The following is a 15,841-nucleotide window of genomic DNA, read 5'->3' as shown; positions in this document are numbered from 1 at the left end:
CACATCTTTTATGTGCTGTGTATTTTTAGAGCTTTCTCCCGTGATGCCTTGTGTATCTCAGTGTGTGTGTGTGTGTGTTTTTAATGTGTGCAAGGACTCTCAAACTGTGTCTTAATTCAATCTCTGCTAACACCTCACTCCATCCCTCATCCCTAATCCGGCCATACTATTAAAAGGTGGCGCACCTCCTCAGGGGGCTGCAGAGAACGTCTTACTTCCTCAGGATCCAGCCGTCCATCCGTATTTTTCTCCTAATTTCCACCTCCGCTGCACCACAAGACATCCCAGCTGTACTTTCCTCTGAGAGGTGCAGGCTCTTTCGCCCGGGTCTCAGAGAAAAGAAAAGACATCATCAGCAGCCACAGCCATGAATGGCACAGAAGGACCCAACTTTTATGTCCCCATGTCTAATAGGACAGGGTTGGTGCGCAGCCCATTTGAGCACCCTCAGTACTACCTCGCCGAGCCGTGGAAGTACTCTCTTCTGGCAGCATACATGCTGTTCCTCATCATCACGGCCTTCCCCATTAACTTCCTCACCCTTCATGTCACCGTCAAGCACAAAAAGCTGCGAACCCCGCTGAACTATGTTCTGCTCAACCTGGCGGTGGCCGACCTTTTGATGATAGTTGGAGGATTCACGGTGACCCTGTACACGGCTCTGCACGGATACTTCAGCCTGGGCGTCACCGGCTGCAACGTTGAGGGATTCTTTGCCACTTTAGGAGGTGAGAAACTCTCCATGTATATTCTGCTCAAAATACTTCCACTGTGTACTACAATTCAAGACTGTTGTTCATGACTTTTTCCCCTCAGAATTCTGTCTACAAATTCTGAGAATAAAAGTCAGATATTTTTTTTTCAGCTGCCCTAGTTGTCTTCAATACAAGATCAGTTTTTATAGTAAAATGTCCTGCTTTATGTCTCAGGGGAGATTGCCCTCTGGTCTCTGGTCGTTTTGGCCGTTGAGCGCTACATTGTGATCTGTAAGCCCATGACCAACTTCCGCTTCGAGGAAAAACACGCCATGGCTGGCTTGGCGTTCTCCTGGGTCATGGCCCTGACCTGTGCTGCTCCGCCTCTGTGTGGATGGTCCCGGTACTGTATGCCGCCATATCTGTGTCGCTGTGAAACTGCAGAAGCATTGTGGTTTTGTCGTTTTCGTTTGTTATGGTAATGCATACAGGCAGCATCTAATTACGGCATGCTGCCATATTGCTTTTGGATGCAGGTTCATCCCAGAGGGCATGCAGTGTTCCTGTGGGATTGACTACTACACTCCCAAGCCAGAGATCAACAACACCTCATTTGTCATCTATATGTTCGTCCTCCACTTCTGCATCCCCCTCTTCATCATTTTCTTTTGCTACAGTCGCCTGCTCTGCACAGTGCGAGCGGTAAGAATATCACCATCTATGCTTCGATTGAAAAAGAAAAAAAAAAGATAGATTGTTTATCAGGATAAAGATTTTTTTCCCCCTCCATCTGAAGGAGGGCAAAGCATCATGGAGTCTCAGGAGATGTGAGGGGATTTAGAAGCTCAAGGACGCTTCAGGAGGGCAGATCATTGCCAACGTGGCAGCTTGTACTGAGGTTCTCAAGTTAAAGGGCAGTCTGCCTCCACACTGTGTCATCCTCACGCCCTTGACAATAATACTAACATTTTTATCATGCGTTAGGAGGCATTAATGGAAAAAAAAATAAATTCTCCACATCCAAATTTGCATTGGTAAAAGTGCATAATCTACCAAAAAGATCATTTGTCGCTCCAGTTTTGCTTTGTTTTCTTTTTCATAATATGTTTTAAGAAAATATGAAGAAATCTAGAAAGTTTACATTTGAACGCTCAAATCCCACTTTCAGTTCATCACTTCATAACTGACATCTATTGTTATACTGGGGGAACAGTCACAGAAGTGCAGTAGGGCACTTTTGAAGCTCTCATAAACAGAAAATAGCAAAACCTGTTGTAGTTGTTGAGTTGTTGACATCCTGAACAAGGAGGAGGTTAATGTTGTTTGGTCAATATTTTCCAACTAATTTTGATCAAATGTTAATTTCAATAAAGATGCAAGAATAGTCTTCTTTAGAAAATGTAATGTATCATTACTCATTCCAATGTTCTCAAATTTATGGTTGATTTCCCCACAATAACATTTTGCATTGACATCTGAAAATCGAATTTGATGTTTATTGCAAGAAAAGTTTGTTACATCTCAGTATTTCATTCAAAATTGTTTTTGACCAGTATCAATTATCTGTATTTTACATCCTTATATTTCTTCTATTTTCTACAAAAAAAGAAGTACAAACCATATGACTGATATGGTATAATAAATGTAATAAATGAATATAATAAATGTTTTTTTATTAATTTTCTCATCTGATGAAAATGGTGCTTAAAAAAGTAAAAACTTAGTAACCTTGAACCCATGCTGCCTTCAGATTCATGACAAAAAACTTCAAAAAACTAATTTGTAAAGAAATAGCAGCACTTTACAACATAGAGTTACAAGGTGAAGAGAAACTTCTGGTATTGTTGATGATTTATTCACTTTTCTCACCAGAAACAGCAGAGCTTGTTGAAACTGGACAACGTCTCCTACCATAAAGATGACTTTTAAGTTTCCTCCATATATTTCAATAGGACAAAGGTTCTGACCCCTCCGGAGAGTAAATACCAGCCCTTACAAAACCAGTTTGAAGGTTTGATTTCCTTCATGTTCAGATTCTATATGTTTGTGTTCAGGCTGCAGCTCAGCAGCAGGAGTCTGAAACTACCCAAAGAGCAGAGAAGGAAGTGACACGTATGGTCATTGTGATGGTGATCTCCTTCCTGGTGTGCTGGGTGCCCTACGCCACTGTGGCCTGGTACATCTTTGCCAATCAGGGAGTTGAGTTCGGACCAGTGTTCATGACGGCACCAGCCTTCTTCGCCAAGAGCGCTGCTCTCTACAATCCAGTCATCTACATTCTGCTGAACAGACAGGTATGCACAGAAGATGACTGAATTGTTTTTTTTTTAGATAATTTAATAAAAGGTAGCTAATTTATAATTTCAAATAGAATATTCCTTGTTTATTTAGTAGTTAGAATGTTGGATTTTATATTTTGAATTAAACACTTTGCACAAGTATTTAGCCTTTAGTTGCAAAGTGAAAGAAAAGCAAAAATATTTTGAGAAAAAAATATTAAAATATGAAAAGCTAAAATAACCATGTAGCATAAATGTTCACACATTGAAACGATCAGTTTCCCGAAACCCCTTTTGATTCACGTTCAGCATTTTGTCTTCTTGAGTCCAGACATTTCCTGACATTTACATCCTTTAACTAAAGCCAGAGCTTGCAGAGAGGTCACAAAGGATCACGATGATCTCATTGTACAAAGAGATTAATCTGGACAAGGGTACAAACAATCTGCAGCATTATGGCACAGTGAATGCAGTCATTACTGATTGGAGAAAATATGTAGGAACATTACAAAACTGGACATTTTTCTAAAACTAAAGATGAGACACAAACTGGTCAATGAGACTGCCAAGAAGCTGAAGGAGCTGCAGGATTTTCTGCCAAGTACTGTCTGTCTTCTAAATGTGAGAACAGTCTCTTGTATTTTCCATATTTCTGGACTAAGAAATAAGATTGCAAGACACTATTTTTTCCCCCTAATAAAGCTCCTGGGCCGTGTTAAAGTATCCCAAAACCTTGTTTTAGAGACTGGTTCAGCCAATGGAACCAAAGTTAAGCGTGGGCCTCAGTTCCAGAAGGTGCATTTGGTACAAAACCAACACTGAACATCACTAAAAACTCTCTCATACGGAGAGATATTTGTCCTGGTGGATTTTCTTTTACACTTTCACAGTCAGTCCAAGCAAGACTCTGAGAGGGAATTAAACATTTTGGAGTAAAGAACTAGATTCAACAGTTTGTCTGTGGGGTCACCTGAACAGGGCTTTAGACCAGAAATGTGTCACAACCTGATATATTTGGACAGTGGTCGGCAGTTCTCTGGACTGTCCTGGGACAGACTCAATCAAAGCAGTATGTGTACTAAATGTCCAGATTTGGTGTGCTGATAGATTGCTACCAGCAGCAGGTAGAAGAAAAAAAAAAAGCAAAAATGGAAACAAAATGTGCTTTAACAAAGCTTCGGTTTATGGGTGTGCATGGCAGGTCATTGCACCTTTTTTTCATTTTTCTGCTTCATGGTTGAAGTATTATTTATAGGTCCACAGAGAAGGTGAAAAAAGTTTTTTCTTTTTTAATGGTTTGTTGTATTCTCGTTTATTTATGTAACAACAACTTGGTACTGTAATACAGGGCAACTTTACCTTTTAGTAAAATTTTAGTTGCAGATTTATATTTATATTTAGTAATTCTGTAAACAGAATCAGAAAAAATAAATTGTTTTAAAAAGAATTTGAAACATGTGCAAAATATAAATGCTGTTTATTTTCTTACCATAAATCTGTCAGATTTATCTTGTAAATGATCTAAAACTTAAACCTCAAACTGGAAACTGTTCCAAGATCTTTAACAGCTTAACCAAGGTCTAATGTGGGACATCTGCAAAAATGTGTGTATGCTGGGGCCTTGTTTTATCTGCACACATCTAGCAAAGTGAGGTGAACACATTATTAGCAAACGTTGATACATTAGGTTGGGAGAATGAATACCACATGCTGTTTTTACTGTGGTTACACTTTAGACAAAGTGTATTTTTGCATTAATATGTCAGCTGGCCACACTAATGAGCCAAGTCAATGTTTCCTGAATGTGATTCTGTGGTCTCCAGTTCAGAAACTGCATGATCACCACAGTGTGCTGTGGAAAGAACCCATTCGGAGATGATGAGGCCGCCGCCGCAGTCTCCAAAACCCAGACTTCATCTGTCTCCTCCAGCCAGGTGGCCCCCGCTTGACCCCTCACTCCCTCTTCTATCTGCTCCATCTGTTCCCGCTCACCAAGGGACCCACCACCGCAGAGCAGCAATACATTCCATTGGCCGATTCCTCCGGACTCACCTCCTCTGTTGTCCTCGATGCAGTTGGCGCGCATGCCACAACTTCGACAGACTCAATCAAAGGCCAGCATGTTCACTTTCAGCCCGTTTAATTATGGAAAGTGTTCAGATTTTTAACCCAGCATAATAGGGTTGCCATCTTGATGCGGATCCAGCTGAATTCCTTCCAGGCCTCCCCTGCTGCTTCAGTAAACAGGTTATAGGTGAAAGTCTGATTCAGAGTCATGCTCCCACTAATATTTGAATTAACGTTTCTTAGCATTTTGCAGAGAAGAAGCACACATTTTGTAGCCATGAACAAGTAACTGACATAATTCCAGCCGGTTATTTCGCTTTTCCTACCAGAAAGTTTAAAGCTTACATAATTGGTTGGATTGCTGTGTACATTTTTTAACCATAGTTCATCATTTTTTATTCGTGTTGAGGTTCCAGCTTAATGCTAGCCTGCTTTATCCATCCCACATCCAGTTTTGATGAGTGTTTGGGTTCCTGGTGTCTTCAAGTTTCAACCATGCAGCTGTGGATTTATGCTATGGTTAAGGAATGTTACTTTTAGTTCATCATCACTGGCAGCATAATTGACACTCACAGTTTAACGATCAAAAAGGACACAGATACCAAACATATGAAACCTATTGTGGATACTGCAGGGTAACAATCTCACTGACCGTAAGTCTGTTGAAAATATATGGACTCTGCAAAAAAGCCAGATCAGTGCAAAGGAATCAAAAAAATATATATACTGTTTCTGGGTCTCATGCCAGAACTTTAGGAATGGTCACAAAAAAAACATGGTTTGCAACTTTCTACAGGGCATTTCTCGAAATATCAGTGGGATGTGTATAAATATCTGAACCTCTCTGTATTTACTTGCCCCTGTTTGGATTAGATAAAGATTAATAATAACCCTGTCCACCCAACTCTTATCTTAAAAAATTATTGTATCAATGTCAACCTAAAAAAAAAGAAACCTTCAATTTAATGCATAATGAAAATTACCAAATGAACATTGCATTTATGTCCATGATATGTGCATGTAAGCTTCTGTTTATGTCCTCAAATCAGACACTGACTAACCAGTTATGAAATCCTTAGATTTATTTAAGAATTAATCTGTTTAATGTTATTAGAGCATCAGATTATTCTCTCTTCTGGTCTTCCTGATGATAAACCTGGGAGGGTTTGCTTGTACTTTGTCTCAGCCATGGGTGTGAAGCAAAACTGAATGATATAGTGTGGGTGTGTGTGTGCGTGTGTGTTTGGCAGATGTTTATGTATCTGAATGGATGCCAGAATGTGTAATATAGAGACGTACTGTTTGTTGTGTAGAGGCTAGGATTTGTGTGTTGCAATAAAAACAAAGCTGAACGTCTGCACAACCTTATCCTGCACTTTTTTTTTTCATTCGTGACAACGTTTACAATGTTTTCTGAGAACTTCCAGATGCTTTTTTTGTGGGCGGCCGAGTAGAGGGCCAGATTTCAATGGCTGTCAAATGTCGTTAAAATCCTGTAATGCATTCAAAGGCACAGCGCTTCAGCAGCTGCTATAATAAATAGCATTATTAGACACTTTAAAATACTTACTTTCCTGTAATTTATTTCACAAACAGATCATTTGGCATCACAATTACAGTCTCTCCTCAGATTATATTGAGCTCACACATTTTTTTTCTTTTAAATGTAAATTTCCCTCTTTTTTTTTTCTAAATTGATCGGAATCCAACATCCATTCACAAGCACACTGATTATACTGATGCAGCTCTTCCCAGTGAACTACATTAAAACATTTGATTTCATTGTTTGCAGTCTTTTATGACCTTCCCTCCGCTCCTCATCAACCCGTCATCAGCCTGCAGAGCACGTTGAGGCGTAAAGCTCAGAGCTCCGCTGGGAGCCTGTCGCCCGTCTTCAGCCAGACCTGAGATCGTCGCAGGCTTTAGGAGATGGGAGGAGTCTATCATGGCCCTACTAATCCTGATGGACAGGCCACTTGAAAGCATTATAACACATCTATAAATATTGCTATAGACACTATATTACAGTACAGTGCATCATTGGCTCGTTCCCTTTTAAAAAAAAAAAAAAAAAAAGGGCTCAGTGCGTTAAAGGTGGCCACCAGGGCTAATTGTGCAGAAATCCAGGGAAAAGTTGTGAACTCCTGCAATTTTCTTCTAACGTTAATCCGAGCTAGGCTGGAATTCTGTCTTGTGTCGCAGGAAAAGGTTTGGGGACAACACGTCGCGAGTGTGTGATGCTTCAGAGGCAGCACTAAAATCCGTTTTCTCGCCACAGTCAAGACACTCATGCGAACAGTTCCTCCTGAGCGGCGGTCCCAGGGAGCCGTGTAGGTGGGAGGAAGGCAGCTGGCAGCAGAAAAGAGATGGGGAGCAGAGGAGAGCGGCGGCCTCAAGCTTCGCTGCAGCACTCGTAGATGTTGTCCTCCACCAGAGCGATGACCTGCTCGAACTTGTGGTGCAGCTGAGTGCGACGTGCCGTGGGGTTGGCCTCCAAAGCGTTCACCACCTGACCAGCGAAGATGGAAGAGAAGGAAGAAAAAAGAAAAACAAAACAAAAACAAAGATGACTTTCAGAAGTTGTCAATGATTCATGCATTAATCTGTCAACATAAACGCAACAAGAGGGAATAAACCCGCCACCTGCCGTCACAGACAATAACTCCTAAAAAAGTATTCTGGATCCTTTTCGCATTATAGCTAAAAAGTTTTGTGTAACAGACCAACAAAACTAGTATGTAGCAGAAAAAAGGAAAACATGGCTTTCAGAATTTGTTACTAGCTTTATACATCTAATGAGTGATTTTTTTCTCTTTGCCCAAGATCAGTCTGATTGAATGGAAAACATTTTTGTGCAATATTTTAAGTCTCACTAAGGTTCTAGTCTGGACTTTGTCTGGGCAAGTCAAACACATTCTTTGATCTTAACCACTCTATGGTAGCTCTGATTGTCCAGAAGAGTCTTTGGCCGTCTCTAAAAGATTTCCTTGTACTCTGCTCCATCCCTCTTCCCATCACCTTTGAGTTTAAGGGGTATGAATACTTTCGGAAAGGTGCAGAAGGAGCGAGTGAAGTGCTTCAGCCTCCTCTCCCTGCCTTCATGCATGCCTTATAACCACAAAAGCTCTTGCTCTTCACATATTTATAAAACTCACATCTGCTCTGGTTTTCATGCCCAACAGTTGTCACCGTGTCAGTGGGATTTATGGGCTCTTAGCAGCAGTGCGCTACCAGGCAGAGCGAACTGAGCCGGGGCGAGAGAATAGGCAATCAGGGGCCATTCACAGAGCTCTGTGAATCAGAGTCTAAGCCCCTGGCCCGCGTCAGTACAGTAGCATGACAGAGGGAAGAAGCTAAGCAGCATTATTGTGAGGGCGCTCCATTAAGGCACAGTCACCACTGACTAAGCCTCTCTCTGCAGAATAAGGCGTAGCAGCGTGGAGGCATGGGGGAGGACAGCAGGAGCCTGAAGAGGGCCAGTTCAAAGCAAAACGAGGGATATGAAGCGGCAACTTAACAGCGCCATTAAACAGATGGGGGTGTTGGCTCACGAGAAGGTAAACAACACGCTGTTTACTTGAAGTGAAAGGTATCTGAGGGTCGGGAAGAGATGAGTGAACACGCTGAATAGTTCCTGCTGCTGCTGCTTGGACGAGAGCCCAAATCTGATTGTTTCTCCTTTCAACAAAAGAAGAAAAAAGGCTTTTACATGCTTTTATTTACTGACATGTTGCAACGCCGTCCACAGTCTGTTACATCTCTCATCGCAGCTGAGATCTGCAGCACTGATGCATCACGCTCTGATAGCTATCAGTGAAACTTAATACAACAAGTGAGCACTGTTGAGGCAATGTGGCTTTCAAAAATAAGCCAATCTGAACATCCAAACATATCTTATCCACGTCTCAGATCACAAAAACAGTGAAGAAATGCACAATCTCTCACCTGGTTTCTGTATCTCTTGGCATATTTGTAGATTTCTGTCAAGGCCAGGTTGGTGTTAAACTCATTTCTGTACTTCTGCAAGACAGACAATAAAAACAGCAGATTAGCTCAAATTCCAAAGTGAAACTTATCTGTTATAACATGCTTTTGAAGAGCCAGACAGATAAACAAACAGGAGCTGTTTGAATGTTTGACTTACTCTCGACTCCTCGGCGAGGTGAGCGTTCATCTCCTGCTCACTGAGGGGGGGCATTTCTTGTATCTGCTTGTAGTAACACTGCACGTTCTTCTTGTACTCTGGGATTTCCTTGGCATACAGCAGCTTGTTGGTTGGTGAGTCCTGGAAGAAGAAGAAGAAAAAAAAAACTGATATTTCATTCAGAAAACTTGTGTAAAAGTTTCTTTTTGCAGTCGTGGTGACTGTGCGTGCCAGAGCTAAAGAAAAGGTCCCCTTGCACCTGCAGTGCCTTGACCTACTTGTCCTGAAGATTTCTGCTGCTTTAATTTCATCCTCAGAACAAATATAGCACTTTTAATTAAACTATAAAGTTCAAACTTAAAACTCAAAAAGAGAAGTGGAATGTAGGGAGTTGATAAAATGCATGACACATGCAGGCATAACGAAACAAATGTGCATCTTTTTTTTCAGATATTTCAATGTATAGAGATTGTCACACAACTGACTTGATGTGTAGAAAACATGCAAAGGATTCCACAATACTGATATTTATTAGACAAAGGATTTGTAAAGAAGCAGCCAAATGTTGCTAATCAAGCTAATTTAGTTAGTAATCTGTAAATTGTACCAGAAACTGCATAATGCTGACATAAATCTTGTAAAGCAAGAGTTATGTCAGCGTGGTACTGAGGAGCATACAATAGTGTGTTGACACAATGACAAGAGGGGAAAAAAAAAAAACAGCAGTGGCCTTTGTGAAATCCATCAAACTGTTTAAAGGGCATAAAGTCATTTACTAACTAATTCAACTCCATCATTTCAGAGGGAGAGAGATTATTCCAATGTGAACGACACTAAAATATACTCGCCCATCCCAGCAAATCCACCCAAAGGTTGGTTTGTGTAATGAACAAATAAAGTGTGGACAGCCAAAGAGTTTCCTTACTGACAATAAAAGGATATGGAAGCACAAATTCAGTTTGCAACGTTGTATTTAAATAAACTGTAAGATTTGTGGAATATCATGGAGTCATTCTGTTATAACTCCTTTATATGCAAAATTGTTCTGAAGTTAAATGCGGTGCCATCTGTCAGATTGAAGCTTGGACAACATCGTGTCATACAAACATGGAATCCTCCTCCTGTGCAGAGAAAAGGGAGCCGAAATTTCTCAACATTGAAGTGAGAAACTTGATAAAGTCGTACAGGACACAATTACTTCAAATTATCGGTGCTAAAAATGGTTCTACAAAGTTAATTATGGGGGTGCCTGATTCTAGCATCTACCAGACCTTTAAATTATGGGTATTTTCTTTTTAACATGCCTGTATATTAAATGAATCCTCCATTTTCAAAACCACTTTAAGCTAAATAATCTATTGAATGACTTCTTCATATCCTGTTGTAGTTGGACAGCACCCCATCCATCAACACCTTATTTTCCGCCACAGAAAAAAATTCTAATTTTGTATTGCTTTACAGTGATCTCCTGCATGCAGGGGAAAATGCTAACAACACTATGCAAAAGTAATCAGAGTACTGTTGAGGTCAGGTGTTTTCCCTCTAATTAGTCGTCCAAAAGTTTTATCTACAAAACTCTAATCAGTTTCAGAAGCCTGATGCTCTTTTAAAACTAGATAGCCACTCAAATTCAAAAACATCAAACTGAGACATAATTTCACTTAGTAAATTATTAAAATGACACTTATCTTTTCATTCAGTTTTACTAAAACTGATATAATTTCTAACAGGATGATCTTTTATATTACATTATATCTTTATATTCCAGCTGAAGTCTTTTATTTCCAGCTGTTCTGTCTTTTCTGCCAGCCATTTCTACATTTACGTAATGACTTTAGGCTCTTTTTTTTTGGCCTCCAGACGACAATTTCTGCTTGCTGTGCTTTAAATATCTCTAAAATCCAGCCAATCTTTCAACTGTTACAACCCACCTCTGTGCAATCAAGCCCTCGTTGAACAGAAATATGCAATTGTCACTTTGACCATTATTCTTATTTCAACACAGGAAGTTATCATATCTTCATACTTGAAACGATACTTCACATTGATGAGTGTAATCACTACAAAATGTTCTCAGTGGCTTACACAGCTGGATACTATAAATTACCTATTTCTCTTACTCAGATATACCACCGTACCACCAAAGAAGAATGCTTCTGATCTTGGCAACATTTAACAGATGCTGGATGAAATGTTTATCAGCTAAATGTGCATTTAATGAAAATGAACCTCTTTTAAGCTCATCTTAAAAGAGGTTCATTTGATCTGACTCAGTATGTACATATGTTTCTTTTATTCTCATTTTTATAATCTATATGTATTACTTTGGATTATCTATGTGTGTTTTTTTTTCTTTTTTGCCTTTTTTGTTTTTATTTAAAGTGCTGTAAATAAGTTTACTCCATTTTGTTACATCTCAAACTCCGAGCTCTCATTTTCTGTTTTCTTCTTGCTTCAGTGGAGTAAACCATTACTTATATCTGTGCCCTCAAAAGAAACCGTTCATCTAAACTGTGTGTTATTCTTGATGATCTAATCTAAACCAGTAAAAGAAAATCAAGACAATGGAGGCAGGGAACATTTTCCTTTGCTCACAACAGCAGGAATCATATTCAGAGCCAGAGAACATTCCAGTCTAAACAAATCTCTCCACACTGGTGCTCATTCAAGCAGGAGGAGAAGTAGCAGCCCTTAAAGGCTGTGGGCATATTCGGGTTTTAGTGGCGACTACTGCTGTGAGCGTGGTGCACTGTGGGGGAGAGAAAGGGACAGAGAAAGTAGGACAGGGAAACAGACCGACTGGCAGATACTGCTTTCAGCAGGGCTGAAGGTGCTTACAGTGCACCTTAACATTTCCACATGTCATGAGTTATTTGTGTCACTTATTGTGTGAGTTAAACGTGCCAAGCAGCTGAGCTGCTGCAGCCAAATTTGCTCCTTCTGATAGGAACCCTCTTTCTTCCTGTCCACAAGGTCACTTCCTGCTGCTCATCCATCTGTCCACCAAGCCTCCTGTGACCGTGTGGCCCTCTACGCTCTGCATCTCGCCAGATAAGACGGTTTCTTTGGAAACCAAAAGCAACACACAGCTTCCTGCTCTGAGTTCACCGCTGCTGGGCTCCCAGCTAATCCGGATCCCTTTACTGTCTCGTCTTGTAGTCATCGTCTGTGCAGAATCTCTCAAAGCGCAGCAACGTTTCATCACCTTTCTCCTTCACCTGTGGGACAAGATGTGGCCACATCCTTGAACTTGGCTTCGCCACACACACACAGCCAGATGTGACCAGATAATCAGGGAGCTGTAGACGCACTCTATCTCATCGCTGAAGGTTTTATGTTTGTCTCTGCACCCATGCACATGCATTATCCCGTTTGTACGCTTGAGCATAGCGGCTGTAGGCACGCTGGCTTTTTGGCGCTGAGATAAGGCACATAAATCAGCCTGTTTCTCAGAGAAAAGAGCATTATATGAGGAGTCCGCAGCTCCCTCCAGGGAGGAAGCAAGTCAGAAGGAGACAGGAAGCAGAGCGTGCTGAGGGTCATGGTGTCTGAAGGATGAGACAGATTTGTGAGCAGTGAGGACATTGACATGCGTACGTGCACATGCAGACAGGCGGATAGAAAGATAGATAGATGAATGAATGTTCACGCACTCACACACAAACTCACACGCAGCACCTAAAGAGATCCCTGGTGCTTATGACCTTGGATAAACCGAGTGGGCTGGAATAACAGGAGGGGAGGTAGATGGAGCTGACAGTGTGAAGGCTTAGGAGGAGGGCTCACGGGGGGGCTGAAGAAGTGTGAGTATGTGTGTTTGGCAGTGGCAGTTGGAAAGATAATTTGCCACAGCAGATGCAAAAATTGATAGGTGGAGAACAAATAATTTGAGGTTTTAAATGTGGAGAAGGAAAAATGACCCAGTTCCTCATAAGGTGAGCGTGAATGGTGCATCAGCAATTTTTACCTGATTTTAGAGGTAATAAGGGTGAAAATGGCTCGTTCTGAGCCACTGGCTGAAATTACATCCTTATCACTGATGTTCTGATTGCAACATGTGGCACAGCCATTGTTGGGCGGTACCGTTTAGGCCTGCTATCTAATCTTGTTTACATTCTGTGGAGTTGCTCCTGAATGGGTTTGACCTTCTGCTGCTGCCAAATCCTGTGAGAAGCTTCTTCAAAGGAAAGAGAATCTCAAGACCTCACAAACACTGTCAATACTTTGTACTGGACCAGTTATTTACAAAAAAATATATGAAGGTCCAAAGTTGATCACTGAACAAGTATTGAGGAAAAAATACTTAAGACTGTGGTGTTTAAGGTTAAACAAAGAAGAGGAAATAATTAAATTTTCCAACATGCCGGCAGCTACTAATTTGTTTGCTGAGAAGACACATGTCTGTGCATTCTGCTTTTTCCACAGCTGCTTCTAATATAAACTCTATAAACGAGAGACTCACCTTTCCCAGCTGCAGATCAGAAATGGAGCAGGCGTCAATGAAAGCCTGGGCAATGACAGACAGACAGGCGTCCATGTGATCCGTCTTATCGATGTCGAACACAAACTGGGGGTTCTTCAAGATGTTCACCCAGAAACGCAGAGGTAAGCTGCCCAGATGGAAGAGGGAGTCAGTTTTTTAAAGACTTCCATCCACACACAAAGGACTCTTAAATCATGGTGTTTAGTAGATTACCTATTCGTTTTCCAGATGTGCAGGGTGTCTGGGTCCGTGATGCCCCGCTTGTCAGCCTGCTCCTCAAGGAAGTCGAAAAAGTATTTGACGGCCAGAGGCGGGCGGTCTGGAGGGATGCTGAGGATGGCCTGGAAGAGGTCATCCAAGAACTTCTGAAGAGTTCCCTGTGGAGGAAAAGGGCATTCGCATAATTTTACGTGATGTAGGAAACCTCAATGACACAAATGTGAAGTATTCATACCCCTTGAACCTTTGACATACTGTGAAGCATAAATCTTGATGGACTCGTTTTTTAATTTGCGAGTTAATGCAAAACTATGAAACAGAGAAAACTTTTTTTACAAATTAAAACCTAAAAAATGTGGTGTGCATTTGTATCCAATTACTTTCAGTCTAATATGTATAGAACCTGGAAATATTTTATTTAGAATATTATTAAAAATTTTAAAGTGATGAATAAAAAAAACCCTGACAACATTTTACTCATTTATTTAATGTAGTTAACCAAGTCAAATAACGTTACCAAATAGAAGACGTCCAGCTCCTTCATGAGTGCAGTGTATGATTAAACAAAATCAACCACTTGAAAAATTGCAAAACATGGTTGTCCACTGTAACTCAGAGGCCCATAAACGAGAGAATCAAATGAGACCAAATCTGCACATCATTTTGGGCCACATGCAAATTGGGCTAACACCTGCTAGAGGCTGCAAATGGCAGAACAACACTAAGCATAAAACCTGAGTTGAAGCTTATGATACAGATCAAAGAATATTTCTGCCATAAAATGACCCACTCATTTCAGCCTTAGGAAAGGATGAAAGTCGGTGCTTATGCACAGTCCAAACAGAGCAGCATTACAAAACATGTCTGTCTTTAGATGTGCACAGCTGATAAAGGCAGCTGTAGTTACAGCAAAAGATTATTCTATAGAGCGGAGACATTGGCTGGTGTGAATACAAATGCACATCATCCTTTTGACAAAAAAATAATTGAATCTCATTTAATCCTTTGAAGTATTGTGAAAATGTGAAAACATTTATAGGATATGGATACTTTTGCTAGGCTCTGTATAGCCTGAAAAAAAGGATTTTGTTCTGACTTTATATTGCGGAGTTGGCAGCGTGTTGTTTCTGGTTTACCTTCGTAGACAGAAGGCGTGTCAGGTAGATTTCCGGCAGCACTTTCTTGCGATGGCTGTGCCTGTGCGACTTCTTGGTCTCTATAAGCTCATCATGAGGTAGAACCTGGAAAGCCAGAGGTGAAACGTTACTGCAAGGAGTAGCTAAGTGAATACACTGCTGTGTTTTGTCTGTACGAACTGTCAAAGAGGGATTTTTTTTTCTTCTGTTTTTTGCAATAGACACATGATTCAGATACTCACTCTGGGTATTTTTGGAGCCCTGAAGGATCAACAAAATTAGGGAAGTCCAAGGAGGTTGGGAAATTTTCAAATTTTTTTTTTTTTTGGCTACATATTTTTTGGGGAACTCCGTCATGTCTGTGACTCATTTATGGTTGAGGATTTGTGAAATATGTTTCTGTCAAAAAGTTACATGAAGTTAATATTTTAGTTGATAATGGTCCTGGTAAATTAATTTAGCATAAATCCAGATTAGCTGGAAGTTAGTATCTAGTCTGAGAGAGACCAAATTGGTCAAATTGGTCAATTGGTCTTAATCTAGGTGTAGATTTTAAGCAAAGGTTCACTTTTCAAAGTTGTTTAAGCTTAAACTAAGAATTTAAAATCTATAAAATGCACAAAACAGCCTGAAAATCTCTTGAAAGTCACAGAAACTATAAACTCAAAGACAATGTGAATGAATTTATTAAATATTTATGTTTTGGTTGATTTTGATATTGAGGTGAGTAAGCATGTTTACATTGTAATATTGGTGAATAGAGAAACTCAAAATTGCTAGATTAGAAAAAAAAGTTTAATTCTTAATTACGAAAAGCA

At 40.4% G+C, this 15,841-nt stretch overlaps 2 protein-coding genes across 5 annotated transcripts in view; one reads left to right on the top strand and one right to left on the bottom strand.

Moving 5' to 3' along the window:
- Window positions 1-216: 216 nt before the first annotated feature.
- Window positions 217-6,429, top strand: LOC129370229 (rhodopsin-like). The gene is made up of 5 exons (XM_055046028.1): window positions 217-728; window positions 930-1,098; window positions 1,232-1,397; window positions 2,750-2,989; window positions 4,798-6,429. Exons 1-5 carry the CDS (start codon window positions 368-370, stop codon window positions 4,921-4,923), a joined length of 1,062 nt encoding a protein of 353 aa, XP_054902003.1. The 5' UTR covers window positions 217-367; the 3' UTR covers window positions 4,924-6,429.
- A 168-nt stretch (window positions 6,430-6,597) lies between these two features.
- The window catches only part of plxnd1 (plexin D1), a 92,114-nt gene continuing 82,870 nt past the window's right edge, over window positions 6,598-15,841 (bottom strand). For all 4 annotated transcript variants that reach the window (XM_055045994.1, XM_055045995.1, XM_055045998.1 and 1 more), the window contains exons 31-36: window positions 15,024-15,128; window positions 13,882-14,045; window positions 13,648-13,795; window positions 9,186-9,326; window positions 8,987-9,061; window positions 6,598-7,550 (exon numbers count right to left, since the gene is read on the bottom strand). In XM_055045994.1, the coding sequence (XP_054901969.1) occupies window positions 7,434-7,550; window positions 8,987-9,061; window positions 9,186-9,326; window positions 13,648-13,795; window positions 13,882-14,045; window positions 15,024-15,128 (750 nt within the window). In that variant the 3' untranslated portion in view covers window positions 6,598-7,433. The remainder of the gene's footprint in view (window positions 7,551-8,986; window positions 9,062-9,185; window positions 9,327-13,647; window positions 13,796-13,881; window positions 14,046-15,023; window positions 15,129-15,841) is intronic.

The sequence above is a fragment of the Poeciliopsis prolifica genome, unplaced genomic scaffold (genome assembly GCF_027474105.1).
Source record: "Poeciliopsis prolifica strain line A6 unplaced genomic scaffold, Auburn_PproV2 SCAFFOLD023, whole genome shotgun sequence".
Lineage (NCBI taxonomy): Eukaryota > Metazoa > Chordata > Actinopteri > Cyprinodontiformes > Poeciliidae > Poeciliopsis > Poeciliopsis prolifica.
The sequence above is the reverse complement of the archived record's forward strand: the minus strand, read 5'-3'. Positions and strand labels throughout refer to the sequence as shown.

Bases quoted from the DNA above. Each gene is read 5' to 3' on its own strand.
- LOC129370229 (XM_055046028.1), top strand. From the start codon at position 368: ATGAATGGCACAGAAGGACCCAACTTTTATGTCCCCATGTCTAATAGG. The intron at 1,099-1,231 runs GTACTGTATGCC...TTTTGGATGCAG, and splicing joins CCTCTGTGTGGATGGTCCCG to GTTCATCCCAGAGGGCATGC. The intron at 1,398-2,749 runs GTAAGAATATCA...GTTTGTGTTCAG, and splicing joins TGCTCTGCACAGTGCGAGCG to GCTGCAGCTCAGCAGCAGGA.